This window comes from Heteronotia binoei, chromosome 12 (assembly GCF_032191835.1).
Source record: "Heteronotia binoei isolate CCM8104 ecotype False Entrance Well chromosome 12, APGP_CSIRO_Hbin_v1, whole genome shotgun sequence".
NCBI classification, from domain to species: domain Eukaryota; kingdom Metazoa; phylum Chordata; class Lepidosauria; order Squamata; family Gekkonidae; genus Heteronotia; species Heteronotia binoei.
Window position 1 is genome coordinate 65,212,835 of NC_083234.1, and position 19,913 is coordinate 65,232,747.

At 45.5% G+C, this 19,913-nt stretch overlaps 1 protein-coding gene across 1 annotated transcript in view; it reads right to left on the bottom strand.

The window, feature by feature from the left end:
• The window catches only part of ASTN2 (astrotactin 2), an 899,029-nt gene that overhangs the window by 410,958 nt on the left and 468,158 nt on the right, over positions 1-19,913 (bottom strand). Inside the window, exons 8-10 of the mRNA XM_060250629.1 lie at positions 12,274-12,358; positions 11,346-11,420; positions 10,277-10,414 (exon numbers count right to left, since the gene is read on the bottom strand). Coding sequence (XP_060106612.1) covers positions 10,277-10,414; positions 11,346-11,420; positions 12,274-12,358 — 298 coding nt within the window. The remainder of the gene's footprint in view (positions 1-10,276; positions 10,415-11,345; positions 11,421-12,273; positions 12,359-19,913) is intronic.

Genomic DNA, 19,913 nt, shown 5'->3' on the forward strand with positions numbered 1-19,913 from the left:
AATTGAGGACTCAGAAGAATGTAAGAGAAGCCCCGCTGGAGCACAGCAGGGATCAATCTAGTCCAGCGTGCTGTTTCCTACAGCGGCCTACAAAAATGTTGGAAACCTTGGAACGTGGCAGATGAGGTTCAATGTGGCCAAGTGCAAAGTAATGCACATTGGGGCCAAAAATCCCAGCTACAAATACAAGCTGATGGGGTGTGAACTGGCAGAGACTGACCAAGAGAGAGATCTTGGGGTCATGGTAGATAACTCACTGAAAATGTCAAGACAGTGTGCGATTGCAATAAAAAAGGTCAACACCACGCTGGAAATTATTAGGAAGGGAACTGAAAACAAATCAACCAGTATCATAATGCCCCTGTATAAATCGACGGTGCGGTCTCAGTTGGAATACTGTGTACAATTCTTGTCACCGCACCTCAAAAAGGATATTATAGCACTGGAAAAAGTGCAGAAAAGGGCAACTAGAATGATTAAAGGTATGGAACACTTTCCCTATGAAGAAAGGTTAAAACCAAGGGTTTCAGGTTTTCACGGCTGGTAACATCGTTAGGGTTTGTAGAATCTTTCGGGATCAAGTGCCGTGTTCTACTGGATAAAGTTTTCCTTCCAGACGTTTCGTTCTCAGCTGTGGAGAACATCCTCAGTGGCGTTGCAGCCGGAGCAGGTTAAAACGCTTGGGGCTCTTTAGCTTGGAGAAACGTCGACTGCGGGGGTGACATGATAGAGGTTTACAAGAGTATGTATGGGAAGGAGAAAGTAGAGGAAGAAGTACTTTTCTCCCTTTCTCACAATACAAGAACTCGTGGGCATTCAATGAAATTGATGAAGCAGTCAGGTTAGAACGGATAAAAGGAAGTACTTCTTCACCCAAAGGGTGATTAACAAGTGGAATTTGCTGCCACAGGAGGTGATGGCGGCTGCAGGCATAGCCAGCTTCAAGAAGGGATTGGATAAAGATATGGAGCAGAGGTCCATCAGCAGCTATTAGCCACAGCATTTTATTGGAACTGTCTGGGGCAGTGATGCTCTGTATTCTTGGTGTCTGGGGGGGCAAAGTGGAAGGTTTTCTAGCCCCACTTGTGAACCTTCTGATGGCACTTGTTTTTGGTTTTTTGTTTTGTTTTTGGCCACTGTGTGACACAGAGTGTTGGACTGGATGGGCCATTGGCCTGATCCAACATGGCTTCTCTTATGTTCTTAAGCATAAAAGCCAAAGCCTTCCTTTAACCTCCCCCCTCCCAGTATTCCAAGGTCCACTGCTTCTGAACATGGATATTCCATTTAGACCCTAAGAGACCCATCCTCTATAGATTTGTCTAATTTCCTTTTCATGTCATCTGAGCTAGTGACCATCTCTACATTCTGTGGCAACAAGTCCTCCCAGATTAAAGCTGGAGGACTTTCCCAGGTAGGGAGCCGGCCTCTCATCAAGTCCAAAGGCAGAGAAGAACTCCCCAGTTCTTCCCATGTGCATCGGGCCACATCAGTAAAGACAAATCTAGTGGGGGAAATGGGAGGGGTCACAGCAACCTTAAATCTAGCCTTCAGGAAGCACAAAGTCTTGCACGGATAACAAAGAGAAGTCAGAAGACAAGTTTAAGGGAACAGCCATCTGAATGCTACAAAAAAATGTGAGAAGGAAGTTTGCTTGGGAGTAAAATTAAGATGAATCGACAGCAAGCTCAAGCGAAAAGGCATTCTTCCGCTGAATGCCTGACGCTCCATCAGGGCACCTCAAATGCTTGTCAAGCAAATGCAAGGCCTTTATATCTTTCTATGGTTACCATAACGATAGAGCCATAAGTCATGTCAGCAGCAGCTGAGGCTCTGCTCCCATGATTTATGTCTGCTGAGGATAAAATTATAAACTTTTTTTTCTATTGGAACTGGTGACAAAGCAGGAACCCCCCTCATTTCTTGGTGGGGTGAAAACAGCTGAGCAACAGCAACTGGCAGACAAGGGCAGGCATAAAGATTAGAAGCAGGAAACACGGCAAAGCCACAGGGCTGTTCCAGCCAGTGGTGAAAAATACCTTGACTATGTCACACTCCACCCCCACCCCCGAATCTCTCCAGGTTCCTGTAAACTCCTCTTCCAGCACCAGCCTGGGTTTCAGGTCCCTTTCACTGGGCCACACAAAGTTTGGTGTGTGAATCCTAAGAAATATGGGCCATATCAAGCTCACTAAGGCATAGCTTAAAAAGTACAGATTTGACTTATGCCAGTGCAGCCAAAAGCTGGTGGGTAGACCAGGCCACTCAAGCACAGCCCTACGGGAGTTCTAGGTCCCCTAAATTTTTTGGCTGTGTGTGTCATGGGATATTGACACACCAGTATACTGACACATGGGATACCCCAGGGCTTTCTTTTGTAGCAGGAACTCCTTTGCATATTAGGCCACACCCCTCTGATGTAGCCAATCCTAGAGCAGGGTTTCCCAAACTTTTCTTTCCTGTGGGCCGGTTATTTTTACACTTCTCCTTCGTGGCCCACTAAAATTCAGGGGTGGTGCCAGGAGACAGGAATTATGCCATTTCCTGTGGTGTCACTTCCAGGTCAAGGGCCAAGTGATGTCACTTCCAGGGAACACTGAACCAAAACACCACCAAAACCAAAACTCCACCTTTTTCTGTAATGTCACTTCCAGGGCACGCCCCCAAACCTGCCTCTTCTTCTGAAGTAACTTCGTTTTCAGAAAAATCTCTCTGAAACTCATGCTGAGCCAAAATGGGAGTGGAAAGTGGGTGGTCTGCAACTTTTTCATACATTCCCAGGGTCCTCTCTTTCCACCCTCACACCTGCATGCATCTATCTGTTTGTGTGTTCTTCTCCAGCTTGCAAGCACTCCCAACACCCATGGTCAATTGCCTGCACCCACCTACACACCCCTTCCTCAACAGCACTGGCCAGTGTATGCAGTTGGAAGTGCTGTTGCCATTGCCATCAGGAATGTTAGCACTGTGTACAACCCACACTGGGCTCTGGCAGCTGCTCTACCTCAAAATATGCTGACACATTTAGTAGGTCCTTCCTTCAGCTGCTACTACTGGAACCCTTCCTCAAGCTACAACCAAGCTTGCTTGGTTTCAAGAAAATCTTTTGACAGCTATTTTTTATACTTTTCCTTGACAGAAACACTGGGAAACTGCTGTGAAAGGTAGCAGAGAATTGTACTGCAATTAATTAATTAATTTCCAGTTATATGAAGTTCATACAAGCTTTTCTGCAGTTATCCCAAAAAGGATATTTATGAGGGTTTGTAGTTTTTTACTGGTTGTGTTTCCCATGCCTTTAAAAGCAACCTGTTGTGCAGATATTTAGACAGTGAACTTCTTTCATCCTTTTTAATATCTACAGGAGGAGTTTAATTTTGATGTCAGACAGCTGTTAAAAGCAGGACCAGTAAAATGGTTCCAAGTTCATAGTACCATCTCTTCCAGTGCTGTTGAGATATACAGCAGTAATCTCCAGTAATCTCTTTCTGCCCCACACCTCTCACTCTCACAGAAATCTCATAGAAGGTCAGCTGGCTACAACTGGGGGTGCCAATTTTTCATTGACAGAGCTCCTATGTCTGCAACAACAGTATGATGAACAGAAAAGTTTCATCCAGAGGAAAGGAAAGGAAAGGAAAGGAAAGGAAAGGAAAGGAAAGGAAAGGAAAGGAAAGGAAAGGAAAGGAAAGGAAAGGAAAGGAAAGGAAAGGAAAGGAAAGGAAAGGAAAGGAAAGGAAAGGAAAGGAAAGGAAAGGAAAGGAAAGGAAAGGAAAGGAAAGGAAGAACATAAGAGAAGCCATGTTGGATCAAGCCAGTGGACCATCCAGTCCAAAATTCTCTCATACAATGCCCAAAAAGCACCAGAATGTCCACCACTGGGGCCAGGGCACTAGAAGCCCTCCCACTGTTGCTTCTCCCACCCCCAGCACCAAGAATACAGACAGAGCATCCTTTGCAGAGGGGGAAAAAGAAGGGGGGACAAAGGGGAAAAAAGCCTTACTCACCATCAGACGACCCCAGTCAGCAACAATTCTGCCCAGGAGTCATTTGGTAAAAAAACCAGCAACTGGAATGCCCACTCCCCACCCCTCCCGGATGAAAAAAACACACACCCCTTCTTTGCCGCCCAGGCCTCCCGGGGAAATCTCCCCAAAAGAACATACTGCAAAACACATGAAAGCTCATACCTTGAAGAACACTTCATGGATCTAAAGTGCCAGTGGATGCATAAATGGATATTGTTACCATATGTTATCAATAAAATTGTTTAAAACAGAAAAGGTAAAAAAAAATAAAGTGCCAGTGGATGCCAGCTTTTTTCTCAAACACTGGGAGAGAGGGAGAAGGAAGGAAAGGCAGCCCAGCTCCTCTCTGCACAACACGGAGACAGGGGAAGGAAGGAAGCCAAATGGAGCTCAGGCTTTGCAGCTGTGTCAGTGTCAAGGCTAGCTTTTCTCTGCACAACAGAGATGGGGGAAGGAAGGAAGCCAAACAAAGCTCAGACTTTGCAGCCTGTATCAGTCTTCAAGGCTAGCTTTTCTCTGCATAACAGAGAGACAGTGGAAGGAAGGAAGCAGAGCAGAGCTCATGCTTTGCTGAGGACGGGGCTAGCTTTGGCTTTTCTTGTGATCCAGTAATGAGGCTTCCATAGTCCGGTACTGGGTCCTGACCCTGCAAATGGGAAACAGTGTCCTAGAATTTACAGGGCTCTTAGTACAGGGCCTACTGTAAGCTCTTGGAGGATTGGCTAAATCAGGGGATGTAGCCTAATATGCAAAGGAATTCCTGCTGCAAAAAAGCCCTTCCCTTCCCTACAACCCTGTGGGGCCTCAAGTTAGGGAACATGAGTGCCTTCTGCTTTTGGATTGATGTTTTTCTGTGTTTTCAGATTGCACAGACTGTTTGGCTTGTCTCTGGAAGTTTGCCATGACTGCAAAGGCGGAAGCTTGCAGCAACGTGTGCACCTCACCCTTAATTCAGGACAACAGATTAGAATGCATGCTGTGGCCAGAGAAATCTGGCACTGGGAAGTGCTTCTCTGCCTTTGGGCTTGAGGTCAGCTCCCTACCTGGGAAAGGGAAAGAATCCAACATGAGAGAATTGACAGGTCCAGCGGTGGTTGTTGGTGCTTCTGAACTAGACAAAGCCTCGTGTGCTGCCTCGGGGAAAGGTAGAAGCTGCAGTGTTTCCCAAGCTTGATGGTCTTGCCACTGCAAAAGGGGGCAAACTCATGCCTAGGACATGACTTACCAGGCCTGGGTGCACAAAAAGCAGGCACAGTCATGTTTTCGGCTCCTACAAGAGTGAGGCATGACTTGTGGCAGGATTCTTACAGGTGGTGCAGCAGCCATGCTCCTCTGTCGCAGCTGCTACCAAGAGCTGAGGGCTGACAGGGGGACGATAAAAAGCTGCCTGCCAGCCCACACACAAGGCCTAATTTACCTGGTTTGCATGACAAATAAGAGGTACTAGCCTCATTGCCAGTTGCCAACTAGAGCAGGGCAAAGGTGACTGGATTTCTTCTGCTGCCACTCCTAATTGCCCCTGCCAGGAATACAATTAACTGGGGAGCTCCTGGCCTAAGCATGGAGTCCTCACAGCCTAGCCCTCTCCTCCCAGGAGACAAAGCTTGAGTTGAGGGGAAATGGGGTCTGCTCCATCAAAACAGAGCACACCCTGATCTTGGGCAGCAGAACACTGACGCTCTACCTGACTGAAAACAAGGAGGGGGAAGAGTAAGGAAAAGGCTGTAGAGAAAAGGATTCACAGTGATCTTTAACAAACTTGGCTGCTGATGACCTGCCTGCTAGCCAGAGAGGCCCACAGCTGGGAGGTCAAGAAAGAAACCCTTCCCATCAGGAGTCACCAAAAAAAGGCTAGCACCCTGGCTGCCTCCGGGGAGGAGCTAGTTTCCATTAGTGAAGCCCCTCCCTCTCTGACTACCAGGAGAATGTGCATGCCTAACAGCTGTATGTAGAACAAAGTTCGAGTCTTAAAGTTGCCGCTGGACTCAAAAGTTGTGTGTAGGTTCCATCGTTCAATACTGGGTAGAAAGAGCCTCTGAAGAGATTCAAACTTGATAGAAGACACATTCTCACTCAAAAATCCATTAAAAACTAACTTCAGAACTTATAATGGGCAACTAAGGAGACAGCGAGACTAGGAAATTACCAGAGAAGAGCTTCTCTCAGAGGCAGGTACATCTATTAAGATGAAGCTGTACACAACCTGGGAGATCTACGAGCAAGCTCCTGACTCACTTGGTTAGTTTTTTATTTTTGTTCTTTAAGTAAAATACAAAATGGTAGGATTGTGAAATTGATTGCAGCAGTGGCGCTGGGAGGAGAAGTGACTAAATGTTGTCTCTATATGAAAACAAAAGAAGCTTGCATCAGATGATTATGGAATGCCTGAGACGTGTTGGACAAAGCAATTTGAGTGCTTTAGCACAAACAGATTTTATTGAGCACCTTTTGAGGTCTGACTCTTTGTTGGAGGGCACTTTCCTCTTTTTACTCTTCTAGAGTGATTGGATAACCCTTTCCTCACAAGCTGTTTTTCTATTCAAAATCCCCTCCCCGCATTAACCATATTTTCTCTTGCAAAAGCAAAACACAATGCTCCATCGAGAATAATATAGTCCAGGGGTGGCCAACCGTAGCTCTCCAGATGCTTTTGCCTACAACTCCCATCAGCCCCAGCCAGCATAGCCAATGGCTGGGGCTGATGGGAGTTGTAGGCAAAAACACATCTGGAGAGTTACCACTGGCCACCCCTGTTATAGTCTATTCAGTTTGGCACAAGTTCTCCAATGTCTGAAGATCCTGCCGCCAGATTGTTTCACCTGGAGATGTTAGGGATTGAACATGGAAGCACCTGCATGCAAAATGGATGATCTACCACTGAGCCACAGCCCCACTACCCACATTTAAATTTTTGAATAATTTAGCATCTTTTGCATGTCGAAGAAGGTTGTTACAGTTAACAGCAGCTTTCCCCTTTTGCATCTGATCTTTCCGAACGGAGATGCTGGGGTTTGAACTTGGGATCCTGTGCACACGAAGCATATGCTATACCACCGAGTCACGGCTCCTCCACAGTAACCTAAATCTGCTCTCACCTTATGCTAACTCCCAGTTCTTAGTAATTTCAGTGCCCAAGTGCTCTAGTTTTTTACAAGCCTTCAGGCTCATTTCTCCAGCATCCCCATATGTTCCCTCTGTCCTGCGAATGTTAAGAAAAACTGCTTCCAATGACCTTCATTGTGTCCCCACAGATCTTCCAGCAGTGGAGAGACCCACTACATCTGTTTCAAATACTATCTTCTCACTGGCCTACCATGATCTGCTGATGCTCCCACAACAGGCAGTCACTATTTAACCAGTCCTATTAACATAGCCCCAATAACCCAAAAGCCCATCAACATGCAAAAATAATCACTTGAAAAGGCCTCCAGCTCTAGAAAACGGCATCCTTGTCTGAAGTAGCATTAAAAAGCAGACCTCCCATCTCTCCCCATCCCCCCATGCACTTTTATGCTGTGCTCAGATGTCTTCATTAAGATACAAGGCCATGCTGAGGCCTTCACCCCAAGAGCTATAAAGAACTTCATAAGGCTCCTCACAAAGCAGGTGCTTGGCAATTTCCCCCCATTAAACTCTCAGAGAACAGTGACCCCCAGGCAAAGGTGCCAGGCTAATAAGAGGCCTGAAGGGAAACACTGTGCTTGCAACTAAGGGCTCCGATGAAATACCGGCAACAAAATGGCTATTAGCGGCATTACAAAGGGGGCAAAGATGGCATTACTGCTAATGCGATGTGTCACAACACGGCTGAGTAGCAGCATCCTGCTCAAGCGACAGAATAAACAAGCACCAAGAAACAGAACGCAGAGATGCTTCAACATTTGGGTGGATGTTGGCGATTTCATAAAAAATAGGGACCCATGTTCCATCTGGATGGGATGAGAAGTTCCACCAGAATTAAGTATAAATCAGTGTGTGTGTGGCGGGGGTGCTGGGGAGAAAGGGACACTACTTTCAGAGACACCACCAGAATAGAGGCCGTCACATCACATCCTGCTTTCCCTTCTCTTTTAGACACACCACCAACAGGAGATAAGATGAGTGTCATATTGCATCTGGAACAGTTTCTTGTACTCTTATAAGCCCCTTAAAGATCATTCATCAAAAGACAACATGCAAACTTAAAAAAAAAAATCTGATCTACAATTCAAATGTTTAAACTGGATATCAGGAGACAGGAAAATTTCATACGGTGGCAGTTTGTAGATGGGGACAGGTTTGTGTGTTTTTCCTGTTGCTAGCACAGATGCCAATACAGATAGACCTTTATTGGCATAGTAGATGCCACACAGTACAATGACAAAAAAGGCTTCTGCATAAGAGGTTTCCCTGCAGTTTCCCTATCCTCCTGGTAGGGCCCCTGCCGCCCAAACTGTCAATTAAACATCATTAAATCGATATCTTAAAACTCTCAATTAAACATTATTATATTGATATAAAATAAGCAGGCGTTAAGTCCTCTATATTCCCAGCTTCCTTTTTTTTTAAAAAAGTACATTTCTGGCCCCTTTTATTGCTGAGATATGCCTCTCCTCTTTTCTCTGTAACAGAGGGAGCTAAAGACTTACTTTAAAAAAAAAAAAGCTAGGAATTTAGGAACTTGATGCAAAGATCGTTATAGTATTGTATCAACACAACAATAGTCAACTGCTGACTAAAAAACAGCTAAAAGCCCTCTGGAAGCATGGGGAGAAAATTGCTGCTGTGGGGACCATGTCAGGGAAAATGACTGACATGTGGGCAGAAAAATCTAAACTTTCTTCCCTACATGCCAGCCATGTAGGCTTCACTGTGAACTTTCCCAAAACTTCACAGCAAAGCAAGTTTGAAAAAGACTAATGAAAAGCTGGGGAAACCTGGTAGGTGCACAACTGTATCACAATCCTATAGGAAGCATGGGGAAAATGATTTCCAGCAGCACTGTATCTGGGGGAGGTAACCCAGGTGGAAATAGCCTGCATGGCCCAACTTCAGTTACCATGGTATCAGTAATCCAAAACATGGTGGTGATAGAGGCTGAAGAGATTTGCGGGAGTACTTTTGGTTGCTTCTTTTGGTTTGAAGACAGTTGGGATTGAAAAACAAAACAAAACTGGGCTCCGAGTTCCTGAGGAATACCTCCATTAACAGCTCCAGCATAAACTGTGCCAGAGATAACTCTCCAGTAAAAACAGAAGAGAAATGCATGTTCTCCTAGCCTCATCAGTCAGAAGTTACCAGATGCTCAGATTTTATAGGCTGATCCTTATATGAAGAGAGTCTACATTCCAATGCAGATATAATAGATAGCTCTGTAGTTTCCAGTGTATTTGTGGAGCCTTCCATAATTCAATATCAATTATTTATTACTGCGTTTATTAAATTTTGAATAATTTAGCATCTGACGCATGTCACAAAGGTGCTTCTCCAGTTAACTGCTCTCCTTTTTTGCATCTGGGTATCTCTCCAATTCTTAATACCAGGAATCTAAATCGGGATGTGTGGCATCTCTTGATGAGGCAAGTGTTCCATGTGGACCTTTCTCGACCCCACCCCACCCCCGGGCTGTTGGCTCTATCAACTTTGCAGTCAGAAAGAAGAACCAAGAAGTGGTTATTCAGAGAAGTTAAATGTTGTTGAGAAGACACAACATGGTAGATCTTACCATTCTGGCTCAGTCAGGTGAGCTTGAGCAGAGAAATGAAAATTCAGGAACATGTTTAATGCCTGCAGCATCTGTAACTAGAGGGGCTTCAGCAGATGGTGTGCAACCTAACTTGTGAGGCAGGACACCACCGCCATCTCTGTCAGGAAACATGGTTACGGATGACAGCCTCATCTATGGATGTTCTCCAGCCTTCTCTGCCATTGAACTTGTGTGACCATTGCAATCTTGATATGTACATGATGCTTCAAAATATGCAAATCCAGAATTCTTATACTTCAGATTCTAAAAGATTGACTAGGTTCTCCAGCATGAACAGAGTTTTCTAAGAGGATGAGGCAAGGAGCTCAATCTATTCCCTGCTCTGCAAGGATTAACACTGAGCAATGTAAAAGACGGATACATTCAATGTATGCTTTGGCCAGAGATGGAAGCTGTTCCAAGACTTCAGTGCAGCAACTTTCTTCAGTTCAGAAGCCCCTTGAGGGATACAGCTTACCCCAACCCCACTTCTCTTCAGAAGCGTCCAGGACTGCCTGCTTACCTAACATCTGCTGGGTCTTCAGTCACCAGGACATCTGTTTTGCAGCTGGCAAGAGGATTTATCGAAAGCTCCACAGGAGGAACAACAAAGCTCTTGCTGACAGGAAGCCAAAGGCCTTGACCCAGGCTGTAGGTGGACCTTAAAAAAAAGACAGAAGAAAGAACAGAAGGCACAAATGATGCCAGGCACTGGACACTTTGGATTCTCTGGCTCCAACACCTGAGACTCTTTTTAGCACAGAATCACTGATCCTGTTCGCTATTTACACATTTCTGATGGGCAGAAGTGCTGGACAACAATGTTCAGGGATGGGGAAAGGGCATGCTAGACAGGAACAGCAGAAGGACCATTTATAACACCAACTGTTCCGTGAATCCAGTTCTTCCTCTCATTAGTTTACATGTCAAGAGGTAAAACATAAACAAAGTGAGCTGCAGTTCTGAAAATGTCAGCAGCGTCATGTCATCCTCTTTCTCCTGCTCATCAACTGAGACTTTTTTTTTTTTGCTGAGGACCTGATCTGTGAGCCCTCACCTGAAAAACGAGAGTGAAAGCCACTGAGACAAGGCCTTTTTTTGGTTGTGCCACATCATTTGTGGAACTTCTTTCCTACAAAAATTTGCTGGCACTTAAACTGTTGTCCCAAGGAATTTTGTTAAATCTGTTGTTTGTTCTTTATATATATATATACACACACACAATTATGATAGGCTCAAACAGAAATGTAGCTGGTTGTATTCCAGAGCTGTTAAATGGCAACAACTGATTTTACACTGGTATGTGGCTTTATGGCAGTGTTTTTAGAAAAATTAAAAGTCTGATTCAGTTTGCTGAACCAGAAAAAAATGCTATTTAAAATACTTCACAGGGACCCAGGATCATTCACAGAAGCCAATGAAGTGGCGTAACACCCTGGAATTCCTTTTCATGTAGCTGACTTCCCAAGACAACTTAAGATCAGCAACTTCTTAATCTTGATGGGCTGAGCATCTAGAACCACCCGCCAATCCAGTAAAAAAAGACTGTGGGAAATCCATGAAACCAGATCTGGAGACAATGCATTACTCACCTGAGTATCTTCTCTGGAGCTTGTTCTCCGGTAACTAAGTCATAGCCTCTTTCGAGGGTTGTGTAGGGCCAAGGCCTGAGAGACACAGTGAAGGAAGGCACACATGAAACCAGGAATCAGCAACCTGGGGCAAGCCATCCCAACAAAGATGCTGGAGATGGACACAGAACAGCTCAGAGAAACTTGCAAACCCTCTAAACAGAGAGAAGATCTGAAAGCAACAAAACCTCTGCCACAAGACATAAGGATGCAAATGTGTATTTCAGTGTAATAAAAACCCTCCAACAACTATAAAATAATGCCTCTTCCAACTTGCTCACTTTAAATCCTGAAATTAATACCAACTCTACCCACTGGCTTCACGCCTCTGCTCCCTTTCACAACCATGCCATCTCTGCTTCCTTTCACATCTATGGGGGAATTCTGGCCAACTCCTTCCTTCTATAGTCCTGAGCTTTCTCATGTCCCTAGGGACAGCTGCTGCTACCTTATCCCAGATTCACTACACTCAAAACACACAACTGCTTCCACTGCCATCAGGATCCTTGGTCTTTTGGTGCTTTATATAGCTCTTCTTGCCCTTCCTTTGCTAATTGGCTGCTGCAAGGTAGTAGCCTAAGTTCCAAAGTGACACCACAAGGACACCCCTTCCCATCTACCAATAAGCTGCCTAAACTGCACAACATAACAGAGGACAGGAGGAATAACAGGTGGTGCGGAACAGCTGTCAACATGCTTCATGAGACATGAAACCTCCACCTTTGCCCCCTGAGAATCTCCATTTGAATCTCCTATGGACAAGGGAACTGATTCTTGGGAAGGCAGAACGATGAATGGGCCAGTCCTTGAATTCCGTTTCTGCCTCATCTAGAAGGCAAGACCCCTTTCCCCACCCCCACTCACCAGCTTTCCTTCCCCTTGCACTCACCCTTCACTGTGTCCCCAGTCGTTGCGCACACACAGGTGTCGATGCACAGGATCAGGGGCATAGCCTTCGTGACAGCTGCACTCACCTAGAAAGGGAGAAACAAACAGGAGTGCCTGAATCCTTTTTATGATAATTTACACTCTGCACATCCCTCCCTTTTCCCTGTAAATGCCACAGATAGAGGATTTCCCCCCTCCCCATTCTTACACTACTGCTGCTACAGAAAATGCCTAATTGTCAACAATTTGCTGCCAGAGGATGTAGTGATGTCCACAGGAATAGACAGCATTAAAAGAGGAATAGACAGGTTCACAGATGAGAGGTCTATCGGTGGCTACTAGCCCTGGTGACTAAAGAAAACCTCCATGTTCAGAGGCAGTAAACCTCTGAATATCATTGCCAGGCAGCAGCAGCAAGGGAAGGTCTTGGCACCTATGCCCTTGGGTTGTTGCCCTCTAGCAGAACTTGTTGGCCACTGTGTGAGACAGGATTCTGGTCTAGATAGACCACTAGTCTGACCCAACAGGGCTCAGCTGAAAGAGGGACCTCTGTTTTCTAACACCACTGGAAAGCCTTTAATTAGCAGTGGTAAATAAATGTGACACAGCCATTTCTGCCAAGTCTTCCACCAAGAATCTTCTTCCTTAAGATTATTCTTATGTCTTACAAAAATTACAAAAGTTGTAATAGTTGTATGCCATGGTAATTCTGATGGGCATCTAAAATGTGCTGGAAAGAAAAGCAGAATATCAACCTAACAAATAAGTAAAATAGAAGGTGCTCCAGGCAAACAACAATCCATAAACCACAGAAGTGCAAGAAGAATTATTATTTCTGATAATGAAATGGTTCGTTCCTATTCAGATCATGCAATCAGCACAACAAAGCTAACCATCAACAGGATAAGGGAAACTACTTAGCGGGTGAGTACACTAAGGATGTTAAAAAGTGATTTTGAAAATTATCTCAAAGAAAGGGGAGGAGCAAGAGACCGAACAAGGCTCCTACATGCTCCAGGAAGCACAGAATGTTACAGTCTGACAAAGGAAAAGAGAGCCTGTTCACCTCCTGGAAGGTACATATAGGAAAGGCATTTTCCAAACTGTTCCGCGCTTCCATGATACATTAAAAAAAATAAGTTTGTAATCTACCAAATTGGCATTTGATTCATCCAACCAAGACATAACACACCAGCAGTCCATTTTTAAAAAGGTTTCAGGAAGAGGTCTTTTACATCACCTGCTACCTGATCCTTTCCACTGGAGATGCCAGGGATCGGATCTGGGAGCTTCTGTGTACCAACAAGATACGCTACCACGGAGCCATGGCCTCCTCCTCAAACTGGAAAATGGGTGGATGTTATTAACAGGGGTGAAATTCTAGCAGGAGCTCCTTTGCATATTAGGCCATAGCCCTTGACATAGCCAATCCTCCAAGAGCTTACAAGGCTCTTTTTTGTAAGCTCTTGGAGGATTGGTATGGTAAAATTGGTATGGCGAACTTTCCACCGGCCATCGAAATAGAGGGGCACCAAAGAAGAGGTACAAGGGCTCCTTGAAGAAATCCCTTGGCACCTGTCGCATCAATCATCACCAGTGGTCTGACCTAGCCTCAGATCGCAAAGCATGGAGGCACACCATCCACCAGGCTGTCTCTTCCTTTGAGAACGCACGCATAGCTGGTCTTGAGGACAAAAGGAGATTGAGGAAGAATCGCACTGCTACAGCACCAACCCCAAATCAGACTTTTCCCTGCAGCCGGATCTGCCTGTCCCGCATTGGTCTTGTTAGCCACCAGCGAGCCTGCAGCAGACGTGGACTACTGCACCCTTCTTAAATCTTCGTTCGCGAAGTCAAGCCGAGAGAGAGAGGGAGGATTGGCTACATCAGGGGTGTGTGGCCTAATGTGCAAAGGAGCTCCTGCTAGAATTCCACCCGTGGTTATTAACAAGAGTGACCAAAATATCTAAAATGTGATGCTATATGTTTGTGGTCAGATTCTTGTGCATGGGTTCAGGTAAAGTGATACCTGATGGGAGCCTTTGACAAAATAATGATCATGTTTGTTAATGGCTGCAGATGTGACCTCAATGAGAGCCAGCTGCTGGAAGACAATCCCATTAAAGACCCATCAGAGCTTGGAGAAGATGGATCCTGAAACTGAGGGGAGAGGACATGTTGTGAAGAAACAGTTGTGAACAAGAAAGGGGCAGACAGAGAGAGTTGTGAATTAGCTGATGGGCTACATTGCCACACGCTCTGGGCATCTGACACAGGGAGATTGACCCACTGTGTTGTAGAGGGATGTTTCTCTACAGTCACACCCACATTCTGCTTGCACGTTTGCAAATAAATATATAAAGAGCTGGCATGGTGAACAAGACAAAGTGTCGAACCCAGGTTTGAATTCCCACTTCTGCCATGATGGAAGCTCCTTGGGCAGCCTTGGTCCTATCACAAACCCTCAGACTGGCCAACCTTCACAGGGTTGTTGTGGTAAGAAAATAGGGGAAATGATGTTCTAAACCACTTTGACTCCACACTGGGAGGAAAAGCAGGATATAAGTACATGAATGAAAAAATGCAATACATAAGACCCAGCATCTTTCATCAGAATAGGATTGCCAGGCCTGAGGGCAGGACAAGAGATCCCCCAGTCTTGTAAGCTCTTCCGTTTCATCAGCCAGCTGGCTGGCAGAGGGGAATCCTGCCCAACAGCCACCATGTGCCTTTAAATCTTGGCAGGCTTAGAAGCTTGCAAACTTGAAATCTCAACGTGGCTCTGCCTGTGAGTATATGAAGCCTGTGAGAAAGGAAGATAGCATAGTCCCTCTGTTTTGCATTTGTCTCAGAAGTCATTTGTATAGTAAAATGGATAGTAAAAAGTTAACTAGAACCTGGTTATGGGATAGAGAAAAACTCCACCCCCTAGACTATTCCTTTATGTTCATTGTCCTGTGTTAGTCTGAAGAAGCTGGTTGAAACATTCAGCAGCTCCCATATGCCATTGCCCCCAAAAAGTGTGTGTGTGTGTGTGTATGTGTGTCCCTTAATAAAGTCCTGCTTAGAAATGTAACCAAAATCTGACAAGGGATTTGTGGGGGTATGACAAATTTCTCTTTCATTTAGTGGAAGTGCAGCTGCTGGGGAACCCTTTGAAAGCAAAAAAAAGAGGATGAGGAAATGAAGACTGCATTCAGGGGAACTGCACTACTGTATTTTGTTATTTTTATTTATTTATTTTAGGAAATTGGAAAGTCTCCAGACTCCCCCCCCCCTCCCCCAAGTCCCTGGTTATTTCCTGAGTTGGACCTGGCAAACCTACATCAGAAGCTAGTAGAATTTTATGGGAAAAGAGGACTTGGAAGGGAAGGGAGGGGAATAAGACAAGTTAATGATGTGCTAAATTGCAGCAGCACCTTTGACAGTTTGTCACTGAGACTGCTCATCATTCAAAGAAGGGTTTGTATGCATGCAGCAGTATATTCCAGCTAATACACAATATTTCATTAGCATTATATGATAAAATATTCAAAGTGCAAACCACATGAAGCCTCACAAAGCTTCCCTTTCTCTTTGGGGCCATGTGGGGGAAAATAACCCCCACCCCACCCTGGTTAAATGCTGCTAAAATGCAAAAAAAACACTTGGTACTGCTTAGCATTTGTGTAGGTGCTTTTTGTGATCAAAACAACTCATGTGCATTAGCCTATGTATCCTATCCTTACAAGAGCACTGTAAGATAAGCCACTATTGCCGTTCCTTGTATTGCAGACAAGTCTGAGACAGAATGGAACGCCTCAGGCCGCCTACTGAGTTTTCTGATAAAAATCAGATTAAAATGGGCAAACTCTTAGATCACAGCTCTCTCTCTCTCTCTCTTAGCCATTATATACTACACCAGCTCCCATGAGCTGTCAAAATGTCATCTCTCTCTACCGCCACTTTTGATGTCACCAAAGAGAGCTGCAGCACGCTGTTCCCTGCCTGGCTGAGATGGATTCTTTGTTTCACTTAAGTACATATCCCTAAGCAAGTCCTGTTAAAAAATAAAAGATAATTGGATTTATGCATCCAGGAGCCAGAGCTATTAAAAAGTCTTTGTTGATCCCCCGCCTTCTTCTCCCCCCTTCAGCTGATGTCATCAGTTGACAAAGCACCAGTCCTGGACAAATGTTAAGCACAGCTGGCATAAGAAGAAGAAGTGGGCAGAGAGTCAGTTTGCTTCCCTGCCCACACAAATGGCTCCCTCACTGGGCTCCTAAGAAAACTGGAGTCCAAAGACAGGCTGGACAAACATATGTTGTTCCTGAGATCTCAAGGAGACCTTAAAACGTCTCCTGGGGACATTAAAGGCGAGCAGCTCTCTTGAGAGACAAAAGCAAAGTGGGGTTCAGCTAATAGAGATTTTTTTTTAATTGAAAAAAGGGGGCTTGGAAAGGAGGGGAGGGGGAATAAGACAAGCTAATGATGTGCTAAATTGCAACAGCACCTTCATAAAATATTCACCGTCTTAAACATGTCTAATATTAAAGATTGAGTGTCCTGGGATTTGTCCCAGCGACTCCCGGAGGCCTGATTTATGATCTGCCAGAAGCAGCTAACTTTGTGATTCATGATGCGAGGTTGGGAAACGTAACCTTTCCGAAGGAAAAGCGGATGAGTGAGAGCTGGCTGCTCCATCCCTGGGAGGAGATAAGTCGGCAAGGAGGAGCTGCCCCTTTTCCCAGGGCGTGGAAAGAGGGCTTAAAGGGGCGGCCCACATTTCATGCTCATTTATTTTAGGAACTTGCACATCAATGGAAAGAACCATTAATAAGCCATTTTCTTCCTCGACTGCTTAGCATGCAAGTTCTTTCTACCCGGGTCATTAATTCCTCACACTTATTGCATAACAAATATGTGCTCTGCAATCGAGCAACTTTCTAAATGGGTTATGGAGCGAAGTAGTAGACTGTCCTCTTTTTAGCGTTTAACCTTTGGCTCAGTTTCTCTCTCTCTCTCTTCCCATGAAACTGCCCGCCATTTTGCTTACATGGTGTTTTGGGAGCAAGGGGTGCACAGGTTACTCGAGAATTTGCATGGCTCACAGAACACAGCCCCAAATTCTGTTTCTGGTAGCTTTTTAATAGCCCTACTTAATATTTCATTAACAGACCACCCTCCGAAACACATATTCACGTATCACAATAAACCACGGTTCATATTTATTTCTTTGTATATTTGGAAAATGTCGACACTGCCTTTCCACGGAACCCGCCCGAGAGAGCTTACAAACTAAAACAATAAAAACAAAAAACCCCACTACAAATAGTTATTAAAGCTCGCCATTAAAGCACAGCAGAACAAGAAATAGCACAAAACATAGACTTAAAATGGGTCAACATATTCTACGGGCCTCTTTCCCCAGGCACCAAAGCCAAACCCATCCTGCCAGCCCACAGGAGTCCACACCTAGCAGTGCATCACCAGAGGTCTTGGAGACTCTTTTCTCTGTTCTTTGGGGCTCTCCACAGAAGACAAAGAGTTGTTAGTACTGTCCAAAGCCCAGAAGTTGATAACACTCTTTGGAGAAGTCTCTCTCAGTGATTCAGAGGGGAGGTGCATCCTCCCCTTCTATACATCTCTGTTGCTGCCAGGTGTGAGATTCAGTTGGAGCTCACAGGAGCACAACTCCTGAACCATTCTGAGAGTTCCACCTCCTCCTTCTGAGAGTTCCACCTCCTTGTCCATTGAATAGTATATGCAGCTGCATAACAATCCCTGGATTTCCTCCACCACCTATTTTTCTACAAAATGACCCCTGGTTGTTGCTTCTGCCTCCACCAGTACATCCCTCTGTGGCCCCTCCTAGTCCAGAGCCAGAAAGCAGCTGTTCCTCCTCACACCCTCTCCAGTCCTGGGGCATTGTTTCCAGTGCACACTTTGGAAACATTTCTGCACCCTCCCCCGTTACCCCTCAGTAGCAGAGTGCCAGATGTGTCATGCCCACATCCAGAGGGGTGCAACCCCCAATACTTGTCCTCCTCCATTCTCCACAGGCACCTGCAAAGGGTGCACCCTAGTATGTTGCCACCTGGTGAAAGAGTGACAGTCAGTGGGAGGAAGAAGGCCACTCCTTCTCAACAGGAAGAAGTGGATGGCTCCCTGGTACTCTGTCCCCTCACAGAGGATGACAAGCTGAAGAGTCTTGGCCACCATGGACCACTCCACAGTCAAGGGTGAGCTCTCCAGAATGCAAGGAAAAGCTCTGCGCTTCATAGCAGACCTCTGGAGCAGCCAGTAGCAAGGCTACCTCTCCCCTCACCACCACTGGTGGCAACCAGAAAACCTGTCTGTCCAGACTGTCAGGGCATGGCCCAGACTCTAGAAGGGGACAGTCCTGCCACTGGGCTACAAAGTGATTCTGCTCCATGCACATGGGATAGATGCAGACCACAAACCACACTACCATGATACAGAGTAGCCTGCGGAGTGGGTGGGCAGCATGGCTACATGGTCATGGACGCCAGCACCAACATGATGGCAGTGGTGAAGGCGGCACACCTCAAGGGCATCATCTGCATGGTACAAATGCTTCCCCTGGTGGTGAAGGATGCTCTGGGTCTGGGGAGCACTATCAGGGCCATTTGGAAGGCTGATATCTTTGAGGTATAAGCTTTGCTGGAGATCTGCCATTTCCTAGCAGCCCGCTTCTCATACAGCATCAAGTCTTCTTATCTGCTAGGCAAGAAACAACTGGCTCATCCTGGACATACCTTCCTGCTGAAACTTCACCTACCTCATGATTGTGTGTTTGGTAGAGAGTGGTGCAGAATGTCATCTCAATCAGCATTCTGCATGAGGGAGAGGAGCTCAGCATCAGTGCCAACATCTGGCTGACCCTCTCCCAAAGGGATGTATGTCCTCAAGAAGAAGACTGCAGATTTAAACCCCGCCCTTCTCTCTGAATCAGAGACTCAGAGAGGCTTACAATCTCCTATATCTTCTCTCCCCACAACAGACATCCTGTGAGGATGGTGGGGCTGAGAGGGCTCTCACAGCCGCTGCCCTTTCAAGGACAACTCCTGTGATAGCTATGGCTAACCCAAGGCCATTCCAGCAGATGCAAGTGGAGGAGTGGGGAATCAAACCCGGTTCTCCCAGGTAAGAGTTTGTAACTTACAGATACACACCTGAACAGCATACTCAAGATTGCTACAGCACAGACGTTGTCTCCAGTTTTTGATGCAATAATTAAAAGCAAGATATGTCAGTTATCAGAGACTGTTAAACAAAATATTGTAAGAGTGCTAATCTTTTCAAGCATGTTTTATTTTAAGGTTTTTTTTTGGGGGGGGGGGGTTAAACTGTGCCTGTCTCCGTCCTTTATAAAGTTTATCTCTCTGCTACCTGGCATTACATTTTATGACACACATGGCCTGGCCTCACAAGGTCTCATTTTTGTCAGATCCAGCCCGCATAAAAAATGAGTTCAGCACCCCGGATCTAGACAATGCAACTCCTCCAAGACTGCCTGAAGCTGTGTAGCCACCACTTGCTCAAGCACCTTTTTTAAAAATATAAAATGTTGGCCACCTGGTTGTTGTTGTTCAAGTCAGCGGGGTCCAGAGTTGTCTTCTTCGGTAAAGGTCTCACAAC